At 30.5% G+C, this 27,420-nt stretch overlaps 2 protein-coding genes across 3 annotated transcripts in view; one reads left to right on the top strand and one right to left on the bottom strand.

Moving 5' to 3' along the window:
• Positions 1-23,261, top strand: part of LOC114326604 (cullin-2) — a 38,656-nt gene extending 15,395 nt beyond the window's left edge. For both annotated transcript variants that reach the window (XM_050647771.1, XM_050647772.1), the window contains exons 8-12: positions 4,070-4,228; positions 4,287-4,508; positions 9,837-10,103; positions 15,019-15,234; positions 17,448-23,261. In XM_050647771.1, the coding sequence (XP_050503728.1) occupies positions 4,070-4,228; positions 4,287-4,508; positions 9,837-10,103; positions 15,019-15,234; positions 17,448-17,579 (996 nt within the window). In that variant the 3' untranslated portion in view covers positions 17,580-23,261. The remainder of the gene's footprint in view (positions 1-4,069; positions 4,229-4,286; positions 4,509-9,836; positions 10,104-15,018; positions 15,235-17,447) is intronic.
• Positions 23,262-25,258: 1,997 nt separating this feature from the next.
• The window catches only part of LOC114326602 (clathrin heavy chain), a 76,993-nt gene continuing 74,831 nt past the window's right edge, over positions 25,259-27,420 (bottom strand). Inside the window, exon 21 of the mRNA XM_028275017.2 lies at positions 25,259-27,354. Coding sequence (XP_028130818.2) covers positions 27,263-27,354 — 92 coding nt within the window. The 3' untranslated portion in view covers positions 25,259-27,262. The remainder of the gene's footprint in view (positions 27,355-27,420) is intronic.

Genomic DNA, 27,420 nt, shown 5'->3' with positions numbered 1-27,420 from the left:
ATGCCCTGGGAGGGGTTTTAACCCCCATAACCCCCCCCTGGGTGCTCTACTGAATCTGTATCCATTTATTTTCTTGTTCTATATTTTTCCTAAACGTTTAATTAATAAAATTATCACAAGAAAGAACTTCAAAAGTTAATGAAAAACATAATAGCAGTAGCCAAAAAATTGGGACTTAAAAATAAATGAAGAAAAAACAAAGTATATGCTAATGGGAGAGATCCAAAAACAAAAAGAAAATAACATCGTAGTACAAATAGATAGAGAAAAAACATACTCGTTCAAACAGTGGCGTGCTGGAACTTTTCATGCGGCCCGGTGATTTTATAGAAAAGCGGCCTCCCATCCTTATTTTATCTTCTATTATCAGAATTTTTATTTCTTATTTATAAGACAAAAATACTTCTTCTTGTGACTCTGTGTTCATGACTCTGTCTGTTTTTTCAATGTGCCTTTAGTAAGTTGTCCTTCCATCGTTTTCGTGGTCTTCCCACTGATCGTCTTCCTATTGGGAAACCGTCTATCGCTGTCCATACTACTCTATTTGTTGTCATTCGGCGTATGTGGTCATTCCATTCTATTCTTCTGTTTCTTATCCAGTTATTAATATTGCCCACCTTCAATTTCCGCTGTATATCTGTACTTCTAGCTCCTTGTCCCATAGAGTCTTACCATCGATTTTTCGAACGGCTTTTTGTCCTCTCTGTGTCGGGTCGTGTTTCTGCCGCCTATGTCATTATTGGTCTGATGACTGTTTTGTAAATTCTGCTATTCATTTCTTTTCCGATATTTTTATTTCTCCATATTGTGTCATTCAGACAACTCGCTGCTCTGTTTGTTCTATTCACTTGATCTTTCACTTCTGTTTAGACCCTTTCGTAGCTAGATAATGTGATGTCTAGTTATTAAAACTCCATCACTTGTTCTATTAGCCCTCCAGCTCTAATTTACATACACTCTGTTGAATTTGCTGTTACATATAACCATGCATTTTTTTTTCAGGAAATTAACATGTTGAATTTTCTGGCGGTTATGTTAAATTGGTGCAGCATACGTTGTAAGAAATGATTGATCTCCTGCGAAGAGTTGAGTACGAAAGCAATAAAGTTGGTCTTAAAATCAATAAAGCTAAGACAAATAAAATAATGGTGGTCGACAGATTCGACACTATTCAATTGACTAACATGTTACAGGAATACCAAATAGTAAACACCTTTGTCAATCTCGGGTCTAGTACAACTGACGATGGTAACTGTGAAGCAAAAGTTAGGAGACGTATTGGTATTGCAAAAAATGCGATGAGTCACCTAACTAAAGTTTGTAAAGACAGATCTATCTCTCAAAATATCAAGATGAGACTGGTGAATGCCCTTGTATTCTCAATATTTCTATACGGGGCAGAGACTTGGACTCTTTGAGTCCAAGTGTGGTGCTTTTGAGAGCGGATGCCTTTGATATGTGATGCTGGAGAAGAATGCTGCGCATACCTTGGACAGCTCATAGGACAAACGTTTCCATTCTAAACCAACTCGAAATTAAAAAAAAGTCTGTCCATATGTCTGTAACGAATTCTGCAATTCTTCGGTCACGTGGTTCACAGAGGTGACGATAATTTGGAGATATTAATTGTTTCTGGAAACGTTCCGGGGAAAAGATCAAGAGGACAATCGCCAATTAGATGGTCCGACCAAATTAAGAATTCAGCTGGAAAGTCATTCTGCAAAGCACTTGGAGCAGCTGAAGATAGAGACCAATGGAATAAAATTGTTAGGAATATTGGAAGAAATCACGATCCTCAGTAATGGGAAAACGACAAGAGATAGAGAGATACGTTGGAAATTATCTTTACTTTGAGACATTAGTATTGCATCATCTGCATAGCAGATTGTTTTAAGTTGTTTTTCCATTTATAGAAAATATTATAAAATCTATATTAAACATATAATTTCTAATGGATATATCCTCGCTAATTTCAAGATAACCGCGATACAGCGCCTGGTTCTGTCCACTCAGCAAAACCGAAAACATCCAAAAATAGTTAACGAATTATTCCAAAAAAAATATATACAATTGCTGAGTCGTATTTTGTGTAAAAGTCTGTGTTTATATCATCAGCCGAATAATACCTATTCATAGTATTCATGGCTCAATTGAACGTCTTAATTTTAACCGTTTTGAAATACAGGGTGTGTATAAAATAGACAACTGGAATTCATGCAATATTATTAAAATGGCTCGAACACTATGTATGGAAATAAAATATTTTTGAAATGTTTTGTTAATATCATTCTATTAGAAATTAAAAAACAGTTTGTTACATCCAAAATTTTTTGGAAAAATCTTATTTGACCGGCCTCAATAGGCCGCGGCCTCTCGGTGATTGCACCGATTCATTTATATGGCCAGCACGCCACTGCGTTCAAAAGAGCCAAAGAAAATAAATACCTGTGAGCCAAAATAGATGAAAATGGTCATGAGGAAGGGGAGATAAAGGCTAGAATAGCTAAAGAAAATAAAAAGTGTGGAGCATTACGCACATTAATAAAATAAATACGTATCAAGAAAAACAAAAATCAGAATTTATAAGACTGTTATCAGACCTACAGTAACATACGTATGCGAAACATGGGTGCTGAAAAAGTCAGAAACAGACCTTTTAGAATGATGGGAGAGACAAATGCAAAGAGCAATATGTGGAGGTGTGAAAATAGAAGGTCAGTGGAGAAGAAGAATCAATGAAGAATTGGAAGAACTATATAAAGAGCCATCGACCACGATGACGATCAAAGCACAGAGAATACGATATTTGGGGCATATCGAGAGAAAGGGAATTAAAAAAAAAGCCAAAAATGGTACTCTCACGAAGACCAATACACAAGAGAAGGGAAGGCAGGCCAAGGGAAAGATGGAAGGATAGTGTGTACGAAGATCTGAAGAAAAGTTTGAGAGATGAAAAGAACTAGTATTGGACAGAAGGTGATGGAGGGAGGGGTGAAGGAGTGTATAGAAAGACTTAAAGTGTAATTAAATAAAATTTATAAGACTAAAATAAAATATGTAATCATATAATCAAACATGTAAACATTTTAGCCCTAGGCCTACAAGGCATTTTGAGCTTAATAATTAAAAAAAATATTACCACATAATATATTTCGCATATACGTAAAGGTTGGAATAAATTCATTTTTTCGTAAATGGGCGATTTTGGAAATAAATCACAAAACAATTCGATTTTTGGCATATTATGTCATACTAGTGACGTCATCCATCTGGGCGTGGTGACGTAATCGATGGATTTTTTTTAAATGAGAGTAGGGGTCGTGTGACAGCTTATTTGAAAGGTTATTTAATTCCCTATTCAGTAATATAAACATTAACATAATTATTTATACAGGAAATTTTTTTGAATTAAATTAATTTAGGCAAAAAGAAGAATGTATGTAATTTATTGAATTCAAAATGCATTTTACTACTATCAGAAAACAGGGAAAAATGTTTATTTGACAAATAAATTTTGTTTTTCACTTAAATTAAAGGTTAAACATGCCACCCACCCGCTTCTTGGCAGTTTGAACCTTTAGCTGTAAAATGTATAGCTTTGAGCTGTAAAATGTATTTTTAATGAAATAAATTACATTCATTCTTCCTTTTGCGCCAATTAATTCAATTAAAAAAAATTTTTTGATCCCCTGTATAAGTAAATATATTAATGTTTATATTAGTGAATAGAGAATTGAATAACCTTTCAAATGAGCTTATCACACGACGCCTTTTCTCATTTAAAAAAATAATCGATTACGTCATCACCTCCAGATGGATAACGCCATTAGTATGATATATGACAAAAAATCGTAATTTAAAAATAAAAATCGACCTGTTCGGAATTAATCTCCAAAATCGCCCATTCATGAAAAATTGAATTTATTCCAACCTTTACGTGCTCACTGTGTATATATTTTAGTCGTTTTGATTGGGATAAATGAAGAAAATCAATGGTACAGGGTAAATGTGAATGTATTTGGAGAATCTCATGACAAATGTATGTTTTAAGAGTTATTATACATTTTAGGTAGACGAAAAATTGGCAGAAAGCATTATAATATTTAAATACATAGATGATAAAGATGTTTTTCAAAAATTCTATTCACGAATGCTGGCTAAAAGACTGATACACCAACAAACACAAAGCATGGACGCCGAAGAGTCTATGATCAATCGGCTGAAACAGGTATACTTTAAAGAGATTAAAAGTTAATGTTTTTAATTATTTTTTCATTTATTTTCAGGCTTGCGGCTATGAATTTACCAGCAAACTCCACCGCATGTTCACTGATATGTCCGTCAGTTCTGATCTTAACAACAAATTCAACTCAATTTTAAAGGAAGATAATATCGATCTAGGCATCAACTTTAGTATCTACGTATTGCAAGCAGGGGCTTGGCCGTTGGGTCAAGCCATCGTCACTCCTTTTGCTTTACCTCAACAACTAGAAAAAAGTGTTCAAAAGGTAAGTAGAACCAAAGGAAATTCACGTATTATACTAGGCTTGTTCAATTGAAATGTATCTTTGATCCAAAAAAAATTAAACATTAAAAATGTATAAACATTTTCGGACGGCACGCGCCGAAGTATTCTTAGTCCAGAAAGCCACTGCGCATCCGCTAGGAAAAATATTCTAATTCGGATTTTTTGCACAATCTTGCTCAAAAAGGACTCCTTTTATCAAATTCGCATGTTGCCAGGACCAAAAGGTGGTCAAAAATTTTTTAAACGTTTTTTTTTTGTTTTTTTCCTAAAATTATTTTTTTTTGCATAGAAAAAAGTTTTTTTAGGTTTCTTGGATCATTCCAAACAGAAAAGGTCATTAGTGACTTTTCTCTAAAAATAATAGTTTTTGACATATAAGCGATTAAAAAATTGAAAAATTGCGAAATCGGCCATTTTTAACCCTCAAAAACTATGTGAAAAACTGAAAATTTCAATGTTGCCAAGGTAGGTAGATATTCTTTAAACATCGATTGATGAAATCCTGAAGAGTTTTTTGCAATACAATATTCAAAACTCCTTTGTTTTTTAATTGCAAATCAAGCGTGCGCGACACTATTTTCCACCGACAGTATGGTGCAAATGAAAGGAATAAATTCGTTATTTCATAAACCGGCGACTTTAAGGAAAAATCCCGAAACAGGTCGATTTTTATTTTTAAGTTATGATATTGTGGCATATATGGTATACTAGTGACGTCATCCATCTGGGCGTGATGACGTAATCGATGATTTTTTTAAATGAGAATAGGGGTCGTGTGCTAGCTCATTTGAAAGGTTCTTCAATTCTCTATTCAGTAATATAAACATTTACATAATTATTTATACAGGGTGTCCAACAACTTTTTATTAAATTAAATTAGTTGACAAAAAAAAGTAGAAGGACACCCTGTTAAAATAATTATGTAAATATAGTAATGAAACACAGACTTACTCACAATCATTTAATTATACTTTGACGACCGGTTTCGATCTCTACAATATACAGATCATCTTCAGGTCGGCGTTACAAGTAGTTAAATGCTACAATAAGAGAAAACTTGTGTTAGACCAGTGTCTGATTGAAGAGATGTTAATAGAAAGCCAAATTTAAAAAATTTTTTTATAAAATTTTTTGAAATAAAGGTTTGCAACTGTTGACATTTCAGAATATTGGTATATACAAAGTGAAACCTATGAGTAAAAATGCTCATAGGCATGTATGTGCAAATGGGTGCATACAGTTTGAATTTGTTGAAATTAAAATTTTAACCATTAAAAAACAAAATAAACATAAACTGACTTAAATATGCTTCCAAATTCAAAGTAGTAATAATAAAAGAGATAGTAATATTGTTCTAATCTACTTACATGCCGTTACAAGGATTGCGTTGCAACTTAGTTGTTGTCATATTAGTACGTCCAAATTATGCTAATTGGTTTGTTGGGATAGTGATAGGGTAAACAGACATGTTACGTAGGTTAAAACACAGTAAGATTCCTTCAGGATCCATTCCAAATTCGAAATCTTACTGTGTTTTAACCTACGTAACATGTCTGTTTACCCTATCACTATCCCAACAAACCAATTAGCATAATTTGGACGTACTAATATGACAACAACTAAGTTGCAACGCAATCCTTGTAACGGCATGTAAGTAGATTAGAACAATATTACTATTTCTTTTATTATTACTACTTTGAATTTGGAAGCATATTTAAGTCAGTTTATGTTTATTTTGTTTTTTAATGGTTAAAATTTTAATTTCAACAAATTCAAACTGTATGCACCCATTTGCACATACATGCCTATGAGCATTTTTACTCATAGGTTTCACTTTGTATATACCAATATTCTGAAATGTCAACAGTTGCAAACCTTTATTTCAAAAAATTTTATAAAAAAATTTTTTAAATTTGGCTTTCTATTAACATCTCTTCAATCAGACACTGGTCTAACACAAGTTTTCTCTTATTGTAGCATTTAACTACTTGTAACGCCGACCTGAAGATGATCTGTATATTGTAGAGATCGAAACCGGTCGTCAAAGTATAATTAAATGATTGTGAGTAAGTCTGTGTTTCATTACTATATTTAATATGGACTCACATATGCAACCCATTCAATATTTGAATTATGTAAATGTTTACATTACTGAATAAAGAATTGAAGAACCTTTCAAATGAGCTACCACACGACCCCTATTCTCATTTAAAAAAATCATCGATTACGTCATCACGCCCAGACGGATGACGTCACTAGTATACCATATATGCCACAATATCATAACTTAAAAATAAAAATCGACCTGTTTCGGGATTTTTCCTTAAAGTCGCCGGTTTATGAAATAACGAATTTATTCCTTTCATTTGCACCATACTCTCGGTGGAAAATAGTGTCGCGCACGCTTGATTAGCAATTAAAAAACAAAGAAGTTTTGAATATTGTATTGCAAAAAACTCTTCGGGATTTCATCAATCGATGTTTAAAGAATATCTACCTACCTTGGCAACATTAAAATTTTAAGTCTTTCACATAATTTTTGAGGGTTAAAAATGGCCGATTTCGCAATTTTTCAATTTTTAATCGCTGATATGTCAAAAACTATCATTTTTAGAGAAAAGTCACTAAGGACCTTTTCTGTTTGGAATGATCCAAAAAACCTAAAAAAACTTTTTTTCATGCAAAAAAAATAATTTTAGGAAAAAAACAAAAAAAAAACGTTTAAAAAATTTTTGACCACCTTTTGGTCCTGGCAACATGCAAATTTGTTAAAAGGAGTCCTTTTTGAGTAAGATTGTGCAAAAAATTCGAATTAGAATATTTTTCCTAGCGGATGCGCAGTGGCTTTCTGGACTATCTATAATAAATTTACAATCAAGATGCAGTAGAAATAAACAAACCAAGTCACGTTAAACGCTACTAGGAGCAATTCCGAATCATAATTTACAATGTATATATATTGTAAATCCCAAATCATGATTTCCAAAGTTTATACATTGTAAATTATGATTCGGAATTGCTCCTAGTAGCGTTTAACGTGACTTGGTTTGTTTATTTCTACTGCATCTTGATTGTAAATTTAGTATAGATCAGTCCCATATATTTCAGTAGCCCCATGATCTGAAAATCGTATGTAACGTTGTCGTTTTATCTGATGCTCCAGGTAACAAAATTCAGCCGAAGACAAAGGTTCGCTTTTTAAGACATTTTTATTTAGAATCAAAACATATAAAAGATAAGATAATTAGCCTTAATTACTCGTTAATTTCGTTAATAAAATATATTTATAATCTACGCATCGAACTTTCGGTTCGGGTCGATGTGACGATATTTTGTACGTAAATGGATAATATTGACGATCACGTGGATTAGGAATTACTTTTATGAAATGGACGTATAAGGAGAGGAAATCTCGCTCAGCTCGCCAGGGGAAAAGACATGTTGGGAAATACGATCACCGCTCGTATAAGGATAGGTAAAAGGAAAAACCGTCGGATTCGTTCAACGCACCAAAACGATGGCGGAAAATGATCGGGATAACTCACCTCTTATACCCCGTTGTTGTTTATTATTCTTCGATCAACGCTCCAAGAATAATCAACTAGGCTTTTCGTTCCGACTTTTATATCGTCAGAGACGGTACAAAAACACGTTTTACTTAATTAATTGGCGTACTCTAGACGAAAAAATTATATTATATATCCTCACACGTACAGCGATAAATCAGAACTATAGCGTGGATACTCTAATATCCTCTATTTCTTTCATTGTAGTTTTTTCACTTCTTCGACGACATAAAGCAAAGCATGGTCGTGCAGAAGAATGACAAGCTTTTCTGGGCGTTTTGGTCATATTGCTTGATAAACCTTGTTTAAAGTTTCCCTATAAAGGTTTTCGTTAATATGCACTCTAGGTTCCGAAAACTCCATGGGCAAGGGTCCTTCATGGTTGAAAAAATATTTTAACGTGACCTTGCCCGCAGAAGGTTGAAATTGTATGACTACACACTGATTATAATTTGGACGGATTGTTAACAACAAACGCCATTTTGAAGTCACTATCCGCTGTGAGCTCGTAGGTAGAGGGGATATTTAAAAGTTCGTGAGCGCCAGTAGTGACAAATCGGTGAACTTCGGCTGGAAATTTGACATTAATGTCAAAGTGATTAATTTAAAATATTGAAATTAAAAACATTAATAGGAAAAAATATTAGTTGGCCAAAGCTGTGGCATATAATTTTACATTAAAATATACTTTTACGTTTTAAATATTATTTTTTATTATTCTGTGCGCCTGCGCACACAGACAGGATGGACTTAGTTGCTAAACCTTTCAATTTATCTAGATATGTATCAGCGCAAATAAGGTGCAAAACGAATATATTAGTATTTTTAGTAAATATATTATAATTTTTGCGTCTTTGGACTTGTCTTTCTCGGGAACAAGATAATAAGTATTATTAAAACATTCTTATTTTATACTTCACTTGATCTATTTGTCACCGTGATTGTAATTATGTCCGAGAAGCGATGTATACAGAGCCGTGGTTGGTCATTGGTAGAGCATTCGACTAGAGATCGAAAGGTCCCGCGTTCAAATCCGGACAATTCATATTCCTTTTTTTTTTATTTTTGGTAGTGTTTTAGTAAAAATTTTTTGAAAGTGGTAAGTATTAAAATTAGTTTAATATTATATATAAAATACAAATAAACTGTTTAAAGTATATTTATTTCGTTGAAATCATAATAATAGAAGTATAACTTCTTACGTGTGTACAAAATACACACACATTCTTTTTTTTACATCTTATATAATAATTAATCTATTAGTCTAAGCGCCATCTACACGATAATTGTCAAAATATCAGAAGTGGGAAAGAAGGAAACTAATATTCGCCAGTCAATACGTCAAAATAATAAGCAAAATCTAAAAAAATAATCTAATTACTTCTTTACATTTTAAATATTACAGGATAAGAATTAAAAATAATAAATTTGAAACAATTATTTGCTATTATTCGCAATACTTTTCTCATTAAATTTCCAGCAAAAGTTGCACTCGTAATCCGCTAGTTGGCGATACCAGCGAAGCTCACAGCGTATACTTAAAATAGTAGTCAAATACAAATGATAAGAACTGATCAGTATGACGTATAGAAACCTAACTAACATTTCAGAACATCAGTTGAGTGATTACTATTGTTTTTCAAGGCTAACCTGACCCAAGATATTATGTTTCAATTAAACAAGCTTATACATATAAATCACTCGATGACAATATTCTTGTTTATGATTTACTTTTCTTGTAGTTCGAATCCTTCTATCACAACAAATTCAACGGCAGAAAACTGACCTGGCTCCATCACCTTTGTCAAGCAGAACTGAAATTGAACCATCTCAAGAAATCATACATGGTCACTGTTCAGACGTTCCAGATGGCTATGCTGCTTCTCTTTGAAAATACTAATGCTTTAACGTGTAAAGATATTCGGGAAACTCTTCAGTTGAATAACGAGCAGTTCAATAGACATGTAGTGAGTCTCATAGACTCGAAATTGCTGTTAGCAGATTCAGAGGTTAGTATTATAACTTTATTGCCATATTATACAGTGTGTAGTTTCTTTATTAAAAAAAAACAACAATGTGTGTACTTTTTTATAATCTTAGCCAAAAATTTGTTAAATTTCTAGTGAATTTGTCACAAAAGTCAAATTCGTCGAATCGAAATTGTCCAAATCGGTATTTCATAACTACTTCGGAATCTCTACAATCGGAATAGTGAATAGAAATGACTTCGACAGCATTTACCTGCATTTACCCTGTCGAAATGGGTTGTCGATATCGGAATTGTGCTTGGCGCAAGCGCAATTTATTTTGTTTTCACGTTAATATTTTATATATCCACTAAAAAAAATTAATCACTACTTCTTTATAATTGTTTATAATTTGTTAGTCTGTGGTGTTATTTATTTAGAGAATTGTATATTTAATTTAGACATGTTGTAGGAGTATGCATTGAACCTAACCTTAATTTATTTTCTTGTACAATTTCACTCAATGGTGTAATGTACAAGAATAATATTTATAAGAACGTTTAAAATATTGAGATATTATAGCGTTGATTGATAAATATATTATATCAGTATATTTGTTTCTTTATCAATCAACGCTTATAGTCTGAACAAATTATAGAAAAAAAGCCATTTTTGGGAAACGTTGTTTAGCAGTTATTTGAGCTGGAATCAAATCTTAAGACTGCGTATTATTAGTAATACATATCGATTTTAAGTAATTTATTAATAATAATAACTAATAACATCACTTTAAATTATCTTTGATTTAAAAAAATTTATACATCTTGTCTTCATTTATCTTTTTTATTTATCAGTCTATTTTATTTGTTATAACAATTTTAATTAATTTTGATTTAAAACAATTTATCCTCTTTTGAGCTTTTTGTATTCAGTATTAATAAACTACTTAATATTTTATTATTTACTTTTCAAAATTTTTCTTTTTTCAAAAACACTTTATGTAATGTGATAGTATAAAAAAATTGAGGATATGGCAACGGTGTCATATTTCAAGTATAAATCCAGTAACAAACACAGAACACTAATTTCGCTTGTCAATGCGGGGTTGCCATCACCTCCTGCGAGCGTCAACTAGAAACGGGCGATTTCGATTTACCCTGCTTACGATGTGAGTTACAGAATGAGAATCCAAACACGCAAATGCCGCGATAGATATCAAACATTCCGATTTCGGGCAATTCCAATTAGGCTTGGTCATTTCTATTCGATTTGTTAAAAGTTACAGTATAGGGCTGATTTCACAAAAACAACGGTTCAAAGTTACAGACTGCCTATAATATCGGTTTTTAGAGAGGAATCTTTGAATTGTTTTCACCCATTTTATTATTTATAAAGCTCAGCTCAAAAATTTTGACTGCCCATTAAGTCCTATCTACATTTATTTGTATAAAAAGTCTTCATATACGCTATCCTTCTATCTCTTTATTGGTAAACCTTTCCTTCTTTTTTGTATTGGCTTTCGTGATAGTGTCATTTTCGACATTCTTTCCTTTCCCATTCTTTCAATGTGTCCTTTATATCATATTATCCTGTGTTGATTACCTTCGTGATACTTCTTCAATTTCTTCTTCTCCATTTACCATATTTTTTCACACCTCCATATTTTGCTCTTTATATTTTTGCTGCCATCTTTCTAATAGATTTATTTCTGATTTTTAAGCACCTATGTTTTACATGCCTATGTAGCTATATGCCTGATCACTGTTTTGTAGATTCTAATTTTTGTTTTTCTTGAGACACATTTGAATTTCATTAATGATCGCAACGCTCCATACTTTTTGTTTCCTTTTGTTATTCTTGCCTTTATCTCTCATTCCTCATGTCTCACGTAAGTCAATTCTGAAAGTCTTTTGAACATTCATGTATTTTCTCCTATCTCCAATGTGAAATTATCCTTTTTCTTTATCTATTTCTCCCATTATCATGTATTTTGTCTTTTCCTTATTTATTACAAACCCAATTTTTTTTTTGTTTCTTTTATTCTATTGTTCATTAATCTTTTTAGTTATTTCTTACTTGTCGTCAATAGTGTTGATCGTCTGCGAGTGTTATACATTGATGGCCATTTTTAAAGCTCGCACATATTTATTTTGCTTTTTCTAATTTATTCCTTCCACTATCAGATTAAAAAGAGTCGTTAGAGTAGGTCTCCTTGTCTTAATTCTTCTTTTGTTTTCAAAATTGTTTGGATTTATGACCTTTATGATTTTACTTTGTAGGCCCATCTATTTTATTAGTGCGTACATCTGTTGTCTCTTTACTCGTTACATCGTTAAAGTCGACGACAGGACATATACTGCTGGTTATGTTCATAGCACATAGTGTGGATTTCTTTTATTGCAAATATTTGTCGCATATACAGGGTGCGCCAAACCTCTGGTCTTCTTTGATTACGGCTAAACTATGAGATATACAAAAAAATGTTTATAACAAAACTAATGTGTATCAAAGAGGTCTATAATTTAAAATTATTTTCAATTATACAGGGTGAGTCAGAACGACGGTATGAACCAAAGTTGTATTTTTTAAAATGGAACACCCTGTATATTAAATCATTTTTGAATATATTATTTAAAAATATGAAAAATTTGTATAAGGTCTTATAGGCCTAAAGTTAATAATTTTCGAAATATTTACATTTTTATTGAGAAAAATGGTAATATTTATAGGGTTGTGGATTATGTTTCCAAGGAAATAAAAATTTACGTGATAGGTCAAAGTTTTTAAAATATAGTGTTATTTTTAAATAATTGAATATTTTTTACTTTTAGCCATAAAATATACAGTGTGATCACTATTTGCAAATACAAAATTTTCTCATTTTTTTTAAATGGGACACCCTGTATATTAGTTGTGCGTTTTGTAGTAAATATTACAACCTTTCTTTTGGTATAAGGTTGTATGTACCTAGCATGTTTCGTTTTGTAGATATTTTAAAAAAACTATAAATTTTACGTGTTTGCGGATTTTTTATTTAAAATTTTTTTTACAAAAAAAAATAATTATAATCTGGTTTTAGAGACATACACTAAAATATAAAATATGAAAATAAAAACGTAATTAAAGATTAAAATAAATCGTATGCTAGTACATACAACTTAATTGAATTTAATAACTTTAAATTATTTTACAAAAAATATTTTACCATATTAATGAATGCATAAATTAGTTACTAAATTAAATAGACAACCAAATTTTAAATCAACCGTAGTAATTTTTCTACTACAGCAACTTTCCTGTACCAAATTAATTGTTAGTTAAATTGTATTTAGTTAAACTTTTAATTTACCTTTTAAATTTACTTACATACATCTTGAGAATATAAAAATTATTATAAAGTATGCTTTGAAACAAATGAATGTTAAATGTATCATCCAAATTATTTATTAATATAAATAGTATTTACTGGTGTCACAAAAACTGGTAATACTTTTGTAGTTGAAATTTTTGTAACAATTTTTTATATTTTAAATTTTAATTTTTTAACCGAAAAATTTTTGGATATGACTTTTGTTTTGGGCGAAACCATTAGAAATTATTACCAGCTTTTGTGACACGAGTAGGTACATAGATACTATTTACTTCTTAATATACTTCCATAACGTTCATTTGTTTCAAAGCATACTTTATACGTTCTCAAGATGTAGGTAAATTAAAAAGTTATTAACTGATCTTACTCGTAAATACAATATAACTAACAATTAATTTGGTACAGGAAAGTTGCTGCGGTAGAAGAATTACTACGATTGATTTAAAATTTGGTTGTTTATTTAATTTAGTAACTAATTTATGTATTCATTAATAAGGTAAAATATTTTTTGTAAAATAATTTAAAGTTATTAAATTCAATTGAATTGTACTAGCATACGATTTATTTTAATCTTTAATTACGTTTTTATTTTCATATTTTATATTTTAGTGTATGTTTCTAAAACCAGATTATAATTATTTTTTTTTGCAAAAAAATTTTTAAATAAAAAATCCGCAAAAACGTAAAATCTATAGTTTTTTTAAAATATCTACAAAACGAAACATGCTAGGTACATACAACCTTATACCAAAAGAAAGGTTGTAATATTTACTACCAAACGCAAAACTAATATACAGGGTGTCCCATTTAAAAAAAATGAGAAAATTTTGTATTTGCAAATAGTGATCACACTGTATATTTTATGGCTAAAAGTAAAAAATATTAAATTATTTAAAAATAACACTGTATTTTAAAAACTTTGACCTATCACCTAAATTTTTATTTCCTTGGAAACATAATCCACAACCCTATAAATATTACCATTTTTCTCAATAAAGATGTAAATATTTTGAAAATTATTAACTTTAGGCCTATAAGACCTTATACAAATTTTTCATATTTTTAAATAATATATTCAAAAATGATTTAATATACAGGGTGTTCCATTTAAAAAAATACAACTTTGGTTCATACCGTCGTTCTGACTCACCCTGTATAATTGAAAATAATTTTAAATTATAGACCTCTTTGATACACATTAGTTTTGTTATAAACATGTTTTTGTATATCTCATAGTTTAGCCGTAATCAAAGAAGACCAGAGGTTTGGCGCACCCAGTTCCTAAAGCAAGGGAGGTTTCTCCATTGGTTCACTTGTGAAGTGAACACCCAATCAAATTTCATTAAAATACCGATTTTTAAAAATCTCATAAATATTATAGTATCATTAATAGTTATTTATAAAACAGTTCGTGAAGTATGCTTTTTGCGAAGGCACGCGATGTTTAGTTTTATTGTCTTTAGTCCTTTTATTTCATTTTCTATTTTTTCCTTTGTCTGTATTTCTACTATCATGTGATCAGCTTCAATTTCATCGATTGTTTCCCTTTCTTTTACGTTTTTGTTTAACAGTCGATTAATTTTGTAGGAATTGACACCTGAAGTGACACTTTCATTAAATATGGACTATTCGAATAAAAGAACTAAATTTAGGATAACAGCTGCCGTACAGAAGGAAACACCTCACGAAGTAGAACAGACGATGAATTCTATAGAAGAAGACAGAAAAATGTACCTGCAGGCTGCCATTGTTAGAATAATGAAATCGCGGAAGGTGCTTAAACACAATCTGCTCATCCAAGAGGTTAGTGGACACTATTTTTATTACTTTATTAACCTTTAACTACTCGCGCATCAAGTTATAACATAAGTACACGCGTGGCGTACTTTATACACCACATGAGAATACACTTAAAAAGAGCGGTTTTGTTTATTTTTTTTTCTAAATACACTTAGTTGTTTGTTATAAACCTTATTTGGCATCAGCGAATGCTTGGAGTTCCTTCTCTGTAAGTCGATTGGGATTTCTAACTGGAATCTAATCCCTTGAAAAATAAAAGTATTAGTAAAAATAGAAAATAGACGTTTCGTTTTGATTTAAAATCATTAATTTCATTTATTAATAAAAAAGTTTTTATCACATGGGAAGTAACGTTTATGAAGAGAAATATATTTTGTGCCATAATGACTAAAAAACAATTGAAAGATGTACTTACATTACTACAATTGTGGCGTATTCTGTATACCACCGGAAACAAGAAATAATAAACTGGTAATTACGTTCTTCTCATAACGCCGATTCTAACGAAACTAAAACCAAATGTAAAGCAAATTACAGTGATAGTGTGACATGATTATGGCGCCCGACTGTTTTCAGCTCCTGGCCTATTTATTATAATTTATTAGTCCCTTTTTGTTTGCTGACTTTGATTTATGTGTCTGTGAATGCATTTAAAAGGGGAACCTTTTTAACAGGTACACACCTCGATATTTCTTTTTCATTCTAGAAATTTTATTGATTTATTATATAAATATTGTTTCTCGATTTTTCTGTACTATTCTTTTACTTGTATTATGTAAACATACAATTTCTTTCCGGAATATGTATTCGCGAAAGATTATGTTTCTATAAAAAGGAAACAAAATTGTATATTTGGTCAGTTGTGAATTTGAAACCGTCGGTGTACTTTGACATGTAACGGGCGCGGTATAATTTTTGAATTTGTAATTAGATAAATTAGTAGATTTGGTGTAATAAATAAATTAGATATCGTACTTTGTAAAATAAAAGATATAAATTCAGGGTTTTTCATTTGTTTAGTTGTAAGTTATTAAAAATAAATAAAGTCAACTAAAATTAAACATTATTGCCTAAAAGATCATAGAAAAATCAAGTCAGATTTGTAACAATAGGTTAGATAGATAAAGAGGGTCAAAAATTAAATTTTTAAATATATTTTCAGTAGAATTATTATATCTGGCGTACAAAATACGCCAGCGCGTGTTGTTAAAGGTTAATTCAGTTTTACGGTTAACATGTTTGAACATTACAAAATCCTGAACCTCAAAAAAAATAGACTGTGACAGTGACAATCGACGTTCTAATGTGTTAATTACAAACATACTATCATCAAATACATTAGACGATAATACATACAACTCTTGACATTTCCCATTAATTTTGTGGAAGCAAACAAAATAGCGCCATCTAGTGGTATGGGTTGTAACCACAAACAATGCATTTAAAAGAAAGGTATTTTTATAGGATTAAATCAAAATACAAATTTAGTTGTGAGCTATTTTTTTAATTTTATATTCTTACTTTTTAATTTACATAATTTTTCCTTTTTACTATCGTTAATTTTATTTACATACGCTTTTATTAAAAGATCAAAATATTTATCTATAAAAGTTTTGTGACAATTTGCAGGAAGGTACATACATTTTGGAGAGTTTCTTGTAAGTAACATTTTAATTTTAAATTATATTTAACATTTTCAACACTCTCTTGTATATAATTTTAAAAACACCTCTTAAATATATCATTAATTTTATCTGAAGCTCCCTTTATAAGTTACACCTAAATTTCACACTATCACGTGTATCCTTAGCCCTAATAATATAAAATAAATTTCCTATACAGTCTGGGGTTAGCCTTCTTGTAAAAAGAAATTGCAGCTAAACGCCCTTTCATCGGGGTGAATGGAGGCAAAGTAATACACTTTTTACTTAATTTTGTTGCCATCCTAGGTGTTTGCTGAGATTCCATTTTATCGAACCTATTTTATAAGACATTTTGTGTAAAAATACAAACATAATTTACCAAGATTAGCTAATTAATTATCCAAAAATTAACAAAATTAAATTTGTATGTTTAGACAGAGACGCTAGTGGCAACGTGCTTCCAGTTTTCTGTGGGAGTTGGATGTATTATCGTCTAATTTATTTGCTATCATTGAGAAAATATTAAAAATATATTGACAGTATAATCAAGTAATCAAACATATTCTTTTTTAGGTTTATGCTCAATCAAAAGTATCCTTCGCCCCTAGTGTACAGTTAATAAAGAAATGTATAGAATCGCTGATAGATAAACAATATATCGAAAGGACGCCCCAATCTAGCGAGGAATACAGTTATGTAGCATAAATAAATATAAAAAAGCAAAAATTTATTTTTCTTGTAGAAGACAGACTGATGGACGCTGTGCGTTTTTACAAAAGACATATTTTTCTTTGATTTGCATTGTGTATTTATGAAATTTTACGACAATTATGAAATGCTGTTCATAATTTTCTTACTTATAATAACTTATTGTATTTTTGGTACTTTATATTTTTCTTGTTAATTTTATACTATTTTCCTTTAAATTCTTCCTTACTATTAACCATAATGTAAATTATTTAAATTTGTCGCCACTGAATAACTGAAAAGTACAGATCAGTGGAAAAACCTGCAAAAATAGGGTGATTGTTCCGTATATTTTTGTTGTACCTAACGAAGATTGATAAATTATTTTTTACAATCTCTTAATATTATTTAGCTGAATTAGTGCGCAACAAAAAATCTAGAGATCACTGTCTCATATCCGGTTCGAAGGACTACTGTTGTGGAAAATTCCGCAAAATAACATTAATTGACCGTATATAAAAAATATAAACCCTTCTTGCTGCAAAAACATACGCTACACTCAACAACGAACTGCTTCTAAGGTCATTATAACTACTTTTAAATTATGTACATTTTCCTCTTTTTTTAAGATTTACCTTTGATTTTCTTGTCAAGGTTTTTCATTTTCTTTTTATCCATGATATATACCCTCATACCAGTAATTTTTACGAATATTTTGCTATCATGCAATATGAAAGGGTTAATATATTTTGTTAAATGTTCGTCTTTCGTAATTGCGCAATGTGTTCATCGATATTCAAACTATTTACAGTACATAAAAATTTCTATCTGGAATATCGACGACTATTTCGCGAAAACCAAGAAATAAATTTGACTTGGCAACGCTGTAGCCCTATATCTGACACTTACCACACATTTTTTTGTTTTTCCGACTATAGTTCACACGAAACCCTTCAGTGCGTTGTAGATTATCGAATTCTCTCTAACGCATTAAGTTGGAGGTAACAGAAAAAATAATGTGTGTGTACTTTGTACGCACGTAAGAAGATATTCTTCTATTATATAATAGGTAATTTAAACGAAGTAAATATACTTAAAAGGTTATTTATATTTTATTTAAAAATCAAACTAACTTTCTTATCTACCACTTTCAAAAATTTTTTATTAAAACAACCAAAAATTAAAAAACATATGAATCGCCCAGGAATTGAACCCGCGTCATTCCAATCTCAGAGCTAACGCATTACCCACTACTCCACCGAGGCCCTAGAAATAGACATGTAAGTTTCGGATATAATTACACAACACGGCGACATATAGTGTAAAAATGTTATGCTTAGGTACATAATATTTTATTATTTTACTACAGGGAAACACAAATCCAAAAACACAAGAATTATAATAAATAATACATTTCCTAAAACCACTAATATATTCTTTTAATGACTTATTTGCACGGTTACAGATACATACATACCTATCTTGAAAGATTAGCAATGAACTACATACTGTCAGTGTGCGCAGGCGCGCGGATCATGTACAATTTTACCCTCAATCGATTCGCCGCTAAAGAAGAATATCTTCAAAAACGTACCTCCATGATTATTATACATAGAACTTAAAAAATTATGTATTCGGTGACGGGTATTTGCATATTAAAGCGACTTATACTTATAGATGTATAATTGGTTGACGATTACAATACGCTAAATAGATAAACAATCAATGATGCGAATAAAGATAATTTGACGCAAAAGTATTCGATCGTAACAGTACTTTCGCAATGTCAACGGGTAAAATGAAGGTTATTATTTTTGTAGGTTATTATTTTTCAACGACGTAAATATAAATATTTTATGTTATTGGTATATTCGGACATAGTATAGTGAAATTTTATTTCACATTTATTTATTTTTTCATTAAAAAATTAAAATATTAATTTCTTTGCAAAAATTTGTATAAATATTGATATTTATATAAATATAAATATTCTGACAACTGTCAGATTTAACTTAAATGGCATGCAATGATTCGCGACATTTTTAAAATCCTATATGACGTCAAAATTAATGACGCACTGAAAGAAGGGTTTGGTATAAACTATAGATGCAATCAATATATTTATATACAGTAACCAACAAACTTTCTTTATAGTCCATTAAAATGTTACATTTAGGGGGACTGGGGGTGTAGGGGGCTTCAGTAAAAGCTTAAGTTTAAGTTTTTGGGGTCGCCACCCTTGTCCCCCGGCCGCCATATTGGAAAAACGGGTACAAAGGGTTTTCGCGCTGTATCTTCTAAACTAGCAATCCTACAGAAAATTTATTACGCATAAAATGTAGCAAATTAAATTTTCTACAATTTTATATCTATTACTTTTTATCGTCAAGTGACCAACAAAAAAGTTATAAATAAAATATGAGAAAACTTTGGAAGAAGTTTCCTTTTGGAGGTTATCTTTTTTTCCGTTCATTTCACAATAAAATAACATCATAGCGACTTTGTAGAGGATTTTTCAATGAACAATTTTCGCTATAAAGTTGTTTAATTTTATTTATTATCTAGGTTTTACAGCGCTCCAATCTTGACCAGATTCTCTAATTCTCATAGGAATACAATAAAAAAAAATACTTTTCTATCTATACAGGGTGTCCAGAAACTCTACCGACAAACGAAGACAGGAGGTTCCTCAGATAATTTTAAGACAATTTAACCCAATTCACCTAGTCCGAAAATGCTTCCTAAGGGAGCTAGAGCTCTTTGAAAATGGCGTCATGTAATTAGTTTTTCTTAAATACCTCCAGAACGCTTCTATTTACAAAAACGAAAATTGGTATGCGTTTTTAGTTTCCAGAAGTGAATCGCCTCCATCCATTGCGAATTTCTAGTACTAGTCATAGGCGTCCGTTTTGGGTAGGGCAACGGTTTTGACTCTGAATTATTAAATTGCGAGGTATTCTAGTACTAAAAGGTACTCTTACTTTAAGTCGATAGGATACACCGTTTTCTAGAAAAATCGATTTGAAAATTTTTCGTTCTTTGAATTTAAAAAAAAAGATTCAAAAACTATTTAGAAAGATGAAAACTTGTACATTCCAGAGATTAACTGATTTCATTAATGGCGAATTTCTAGTACCGGTCATAGGCGTCCGTTTTGGGTAGGTCAACAGTTATTTGATAGCATAACTTTATTGTCTTTAATTTTTAAGTATTTTTGACACTAGATTATTCAATTATGAGATATTCGAGTACTAAAAGTTACTCTTGCTTTAAGTTGATAAAATAAATCGTTTTTTTTTATTTTTTTCATTTTTTTTTCAAATTCCCAAAACGAAAACCTTTCAAATCGATTTTTCTAGAAAACGGTGTGTCCGACCGACTTAAAGTAAGAGTACCTTTTAGTACTAGAATACCTCACAATTTAATAATCCAGTATCAAAAATGCTTAAAAGTTGAAGACAAAAAAGTTATGCCATAAAATAACCGTTGCCCTACCCAAAACGGACGCCTATGGCCGGTACTAGAAATTCGCAATGGATGGAATCGATTCATTTCTGGAAAGTAAACATGTATACAAATTTTCGTTTTTCTAAATGAAAGCATTCTGGAGGTATTTAAGAAAAACTAATTACATAGCGACATCTTCAAAGAGCTCTAGCTCCCTTAGGAAGCATTTTCGGACTAGGTGAATTGGGTTAAATTGTCTTAAAATTATCTGAGAAATCTCCTGTCTTCGTTTGTCGGTAGAGTTTCTGGACACCCTGTATATTAGTCGAGCAGCAATCTTTATGCCGACCACGAAAATCAAATTTAAGGTGAATGACCAATGTTGTTGAATTTTTATGTTTTCGAGGTCGGTGAATCCGAATATGAAGTTTATTTTTATCTAGATTTGGTAAAAAAATAAATTTTATACAAAAATGCCAAAAATCAATTTTGATGATTTTTCAAATTTACCTCGCTGTATCTTTGGTCGCTGTAAATATTTCCTTTTGAAAATTTTACTGTTTAATCTCTGAAGTATGTAGATAACAATGGGATTTGTCCTAAATATTTAAACACATTAAAAAAGGAGTTGTTAGTTTTTAAACATTTCGTGATCATATTTCGTTAGTTTCATGTTTACTTAAAAAAGTTGAGTGACAAACTTTTTAGTTTATAATTTTAACCAACAAAACAATAAAATATAATTCATGAAGAAGTTTTTTGGAAAATTTTAAGTCAAAATATACAATAGGAAAAAAGTTATGTTACTTCATAAACAAGCGGCACACCCCAAAAAACGGTTATATCTTGAGATCCTGACCACGGTGTGGTGAATGGCTAGTTTTGATCATACTTTATGATTTTGATAACAAAAATTCGTTTTTTGCTCTTCTTAAGAATTTTGCAATATGCGGTTGCGTCATTCTTCTTCTGAACCGGCGAATTTGTCCTCAAACAACTTCTTGGGCCGTTTCTATATATGCTTCGGGTTATGAGTTTTATAGTGGGGAGAAAGGTCAAAAACAGATTAATAATAGCATAGGAATGTTAAAATCATAATAAATTGTATGAATAAAAAATATATATAGATAGAAAAGTAAGCCTAACTTTTGTTTTTATTATAATATACCTATGAGCATTCGAGAATCTGGTCAAGTTTGGAGCGCTGTAACACCTATATAAATAAATAGAATTAAACAAATTTATAGTGGAAATTGTTCGCTGAAAAACCCTCTACAAAAATTGCTATAATGTTATTTTATTTTAAAATGAACTGAAAAAAAGTTATAACCTCCAAAAGGAATCTTGTTAAAATTTTTTACATATTTTTCTTTATATCTTTTTTGTTGGTCACTTGACGATAAGAAGTAATAGAAATAAAATTGTAGAAAATTTAATTTGCTACATTTTATGTTTAATTAGATTTTCCGTAGGGTTGGTAGTTTACGAGATATAGCGCGAAACCCCTTTGCACACCATTTCCAAGATGGCGGCTGGGGGACACGGGTGGCGACCCCAAAAACTTAAACTTAGCTTCTACTGATCTCCCCTACACATTAAAGAAATAAAATTGACTCCTAACAAATGCAAGGTACGGCTTAAAAAATGTAACATTTTAATGGAGTATTACGAATAGCTGATGATATTCCTTTCCCTAGCTCTCTGAAATATCTTCCTTTTGAAATACTAGTATGTAAAATAGTAAAAAAATGTGATCTAAATCATGACTGCGAGTCACTATATTCTATACTATCTGAAACTTTCGTCTATATAATCTGCAACTATTCTATAATTAGTGGAACTGATTGACCTTAAATGTTTTGCATTTAAAGTCTTCATAACAACCTACTACAGCCCATTCACTCTTCAATTACCATCTCAAAGGTCAAAAAAGTTTTCTCAAAGTCATTTGTGCTCTTTAAATTCCGGTGTTGTCAAAATGTACATAAAATAACTAGATCTCAATAAATCCACTATAATCCAGACAGAAAAATTTAAGTATTGTGATGACACATTTTAGTTTTAAATTAAATTAAATTGTCTCGATGATTTTTTTGTCAATTATTTATTACATTCTCTTTAATTTATACCGAAATATTATTGTAAAATACAGACTTAAGTTTATTGTAAGATTCTTTTGTTAGACTAACCAATGTGATACGAAGTTATTTCTTATTTGTTGTGTGTAATTAAATAAAATATTTTTTATTTTAATATCGATCCGAGTAAATTCGCATCAAATGTTGTTTTTATTTAAAATTTCAATAGAAAACCCTTGCGTGAAATACCCTTTGTGACGATAATATAATTTTATTGTCTAGAGTACGCCAATGAATTAAGTAAAACGTGTTTTTGTACCGTCTTGGACGATATAAAAGTCGGAACGAAAAGCCTAGTTGATTATTATTCTTAGAGCGTTGATCGAAGAACAATAAACAACGGCGAGGAATTCTTCGCGTCAAGATATAAGAAATTTGGCCTGACGCTGGTGGGATGTCCCTACCGATTAAGTATCATAATAAATAGTTGACGTTACTAATCCCTCAATTATCTTTGCGACAGCTGGCAATAGTTTTGGAACGGCTACTAGGGCCGGACTTTATATTATTTACTGAACTGACTCGTTACCTGCCAATGCAAATAAATTATTAAAATTAAAATTTCTAGACAATGTATTAAAAATTTTGTTTGCTGTAAACGAATTCGCTTACTCATCTGAAATTAACTTGCTTGGAATCAATTACAAACGATCACAAACAATTTTTATGTCCAATGCGCTCATTACGTGAATTTTATGGAGTTAGATTATAATCTGTTTTATATCGTTTTCACTTTAAACAAAATGGACTTCCGATAATGAAGCTTTCTATCTTTAAATAAAAAAATTAAGGAATCATTAGAAAGAGCATTAGTTAAAGATAAGATATACCCCTAATTATTATTCTATAGCTTTACACATAATTCTCTATTTAGCAAGTATTCGAATTCACTGATGATGGACTGATAGGTCCGAAAACGTTCTGAATTGGTCACATTATATCCAGTCCACTGCGATTTTTAAAACTTTTAATAAATATACAATTACATAGAAGTGGTTTTTATTTCATGTTAGTTTTTTTATATAACCATATGACGTCACAACGCTAGCTGCTTTAATTTGAATTTAGAATCGTCTTTAGGGGCCAAACGGGGCACAAAAACAACTTTTTTTATTTTTGATGCATGTTTTACATTATGTTCTGTTGTGATTTATAACATTTTTTTCGAATTTAAAATTTTATGTAAGTTCCCTATTAGAATCAAACAAATTTATCTATTGCGTGGACCAGCTATTACTATACAAACAATGGTAATACAGTTAATAAGAATGTTGGATGCGCGAAAATAGCTTAGAAGTAATTTCCGAATAAAGATACGAGCGACAGTGATTATGAGTATGTATCTAATTTTGGATTAGAGTGTAAGGTAATATGTTTTCATTTTCTAATTAAGTAATTTTGAGTGTTATTGTTAGTATTTTATCAGTAAAGACCCCACTACAATTTAGAAACAATAGAATTTGTAGTTTTCTCATATTTTTGCACTAATATTTGTATATTTCTCCAAATTAATGTAAAATACAAATTTTCGAATCCTGAGAAAACTAATAAATATTTTTGAAAAATTTAAACGCAGAATGAAAGACATTATTAGCGACCGTCGAAAGTCCCTGAAAACTTCTATAATCTTTATTTTAATAAGTTACAGGGGTGAAAATAAAAGAAAATTTAGTGTAATTTTTATTGCAAATATTTCATTCAAAAGAAACTTTTTATTTATTCTAAGGAAATTTAGGCCCTCGGTAATAATGTAATCTTTCATTCTGCGTTTAAATTTTTCAAAAATACTTACTAGTTTTCTCAGGATTCGAAAAAATGAATACATTTAAAACACATTGAAAATTTTGACATGCGTCAAAATTTTGCATTTTGCTCCGGTCCCTTTAAACCAAATTGTTCCCTAGTTTGAACCATGACAAATTGTGTTTATTAGCGTATGCAGCTCTTTCTCACTTTCTGCGATAATGACTGTATTGTCGGCATAACGACCGTTATATTTTCACCATTTATCTTGACCCTTCTGTACAGTTTTCAAGTGCTTGTGTAAATAACTCTTGGCACCGGTGCACCATAATCGTTGAAGCCGCAAGGAGTGGATAAATAACTACACTCTCGATTCTTTACATATATTTACTAATATATTCGCAAAATCTTAACATAAATAAGAATAATAATGAATAAAAAAAACAATTTAGTTATTTATTAAACATTGAAGAATCACTTTCATATAATTCATATAATAATATAAGTTAAATAGTCACTTCATATACATATATCTATGTTTAAATAAAGGAATGATAAACGGACTAAAAAAAAGAAAACAAACAAAAGAACGCATTGATAATTCTCTCGGAAAACAAAATAATTTCTTTAGATTATATACATTCTAAAGTGGGGTGCTAGTACATAAAAATATATATACATTCTCCAACTGAAAAAGTAAATCAAGTGTCCCGTCAAAACGAAGCCTAATGTCCGAAAATGATGCGAATGAATTAAAACTACAACAAACAGTTCAACAAGATTGATTGTATTTAACTAGAATTTGTTTAAGCATTTATTCTTTAAGCTTTAAGCTTACATAATGTGCTACAGAAAATTTGGTCATTTTATCTCTACCAACGGTCTTCCATGACAACTGACAATTGAAGTGTTCAAACGTCAGTGTCATGACACGACACGTCAACTGTCTTTTTTGGGGTTATGACCAGATCTTGACTCGAAGGAAAGTACCTGAAATTCAATTTGGGGCAATTATTCTAGCGAAAGAAATATCAAGATTTCGAAAGAAAATTAAAAGGTTTGACAATTGAAATAAGTTTGTTTTTAACTTGTTGGAAATTCTTCCTTCGCTAGAATTGTTTGTTGCAAATAAATCTTATCAAAACAAAAAGAAAATTAATAAAAGGGTTGGAATTGGGTTGTTACATTTGTATAAAGGAGCAAATTTAAATTATTGTAAATCAATAACTGATATCGAAGCTGGAAAATGTGTGTGGAAACAATGTTGTAAGTTAAACGCCTAAAAATGACTATGAGATATGTAAATTATAAAAAAAGGTTCAAGTGGGCACTGAAATAAAAATTATTATGAAATCAAAATTGAAGACAAAGGGAGTCAGGATAAAATGGTGATAATTTAAGTATGACACTTCCAACTTGTCAGTTGACACTATTTTGACAGTCGTAGACTTAAAAATGCCTAAATAACTACACAAAAAAAAATGAAAAGAGTAGGTAGATCGTTATGAACGAATTAGAATTACAGACGAAGAAAGACGGAACAGTATGATCATAATTTAAATATGACACTTCAACTGTCAGTTGTCATTCGATAGATATGACGCCATTTTGACATCTGTAGGCTTAATCCTCATGTAAAATCGCCTAATAATTGGTTAGAGGTGGCAGGAAACACTAAAAAGACCAATACGACAAAAAAAACAATATGTTGAAATTGAAGACATTATAACAAATATTGAAGCGATTAAAGAATAAAAATTATTGTATTATATATAAACATCATCTGATACTTTATTTATGAAGAAATATACTCAACAATGGACGGAAAAACAAAACATAATGATGACAAAACTACAAATAGATCATTTGTAACACATTTACATCTTTACTTTCAAAATGCAATAACATTTTGCAATAATCTCAACTGTTTTTTAGCAAAAGATGAATAATGTTAATAAATAACTTTTCACACAAATAATGAAACATTTATTTGATTTAAAGGAAATGCCTAAATTTTCTGTAACACTTCAATAAACCTATTATTTGTTTTGCTATTTTTGAGAAATTTATCGAGCAGTTCGCATAAAATTGTAAGTAATATTTTCAATTATTCAGTTATTTGTAATCTCAAAAAAATGTAACGTTTTTAGTTAACCAAGTATTAAAACTTCTACTTGTACATAATTTTAAAAACGAACTCCTCAATATATTCTTCTTCTTTTAGAAAGTAACGTTGTTCATAATACACGAAACGAATTGGAACCGCTATTTTTTTAGTTATAACTTCTCTATTGTCCTTAGCACTAGCTCCTCAGTTTAACTTGAAAACTAATTCCACTTTCCTATACAGTTGGCTGTAAAAGGGGCCTTATATTACATGCCTGGGTATCCCTGGTAAGCCATTTGCGGGGCGTAGCCTGGCTGCGCGTAGCCTTGGGGAGGTACATACTGTTGGGGTGGAATACCTGTAAGACATATTTATACATTAATTGAAACAAAAAAATTCGACACGTAACAGTTACTTTGAACAG

This window comes from Diabrotica virgifera, chromosome 3, assembly GCF_917563875.1.
Source record: "Diabrotica virgifera virgifera chromosome 3, PGI_DIABVI_V3a".
Taxonomy (NCBI): Eukaryota; Metazoa; Arthropoda; class Insecta; order Coleoptera; family Chrysomelidae; genus Diabrotica; species Diabrotica virgifera.
The sequence above is the reverse complement of the archived record's forward strand: the minus strand, read 5'-3'. Positions and strand labels throughout refer to the sequence as shown.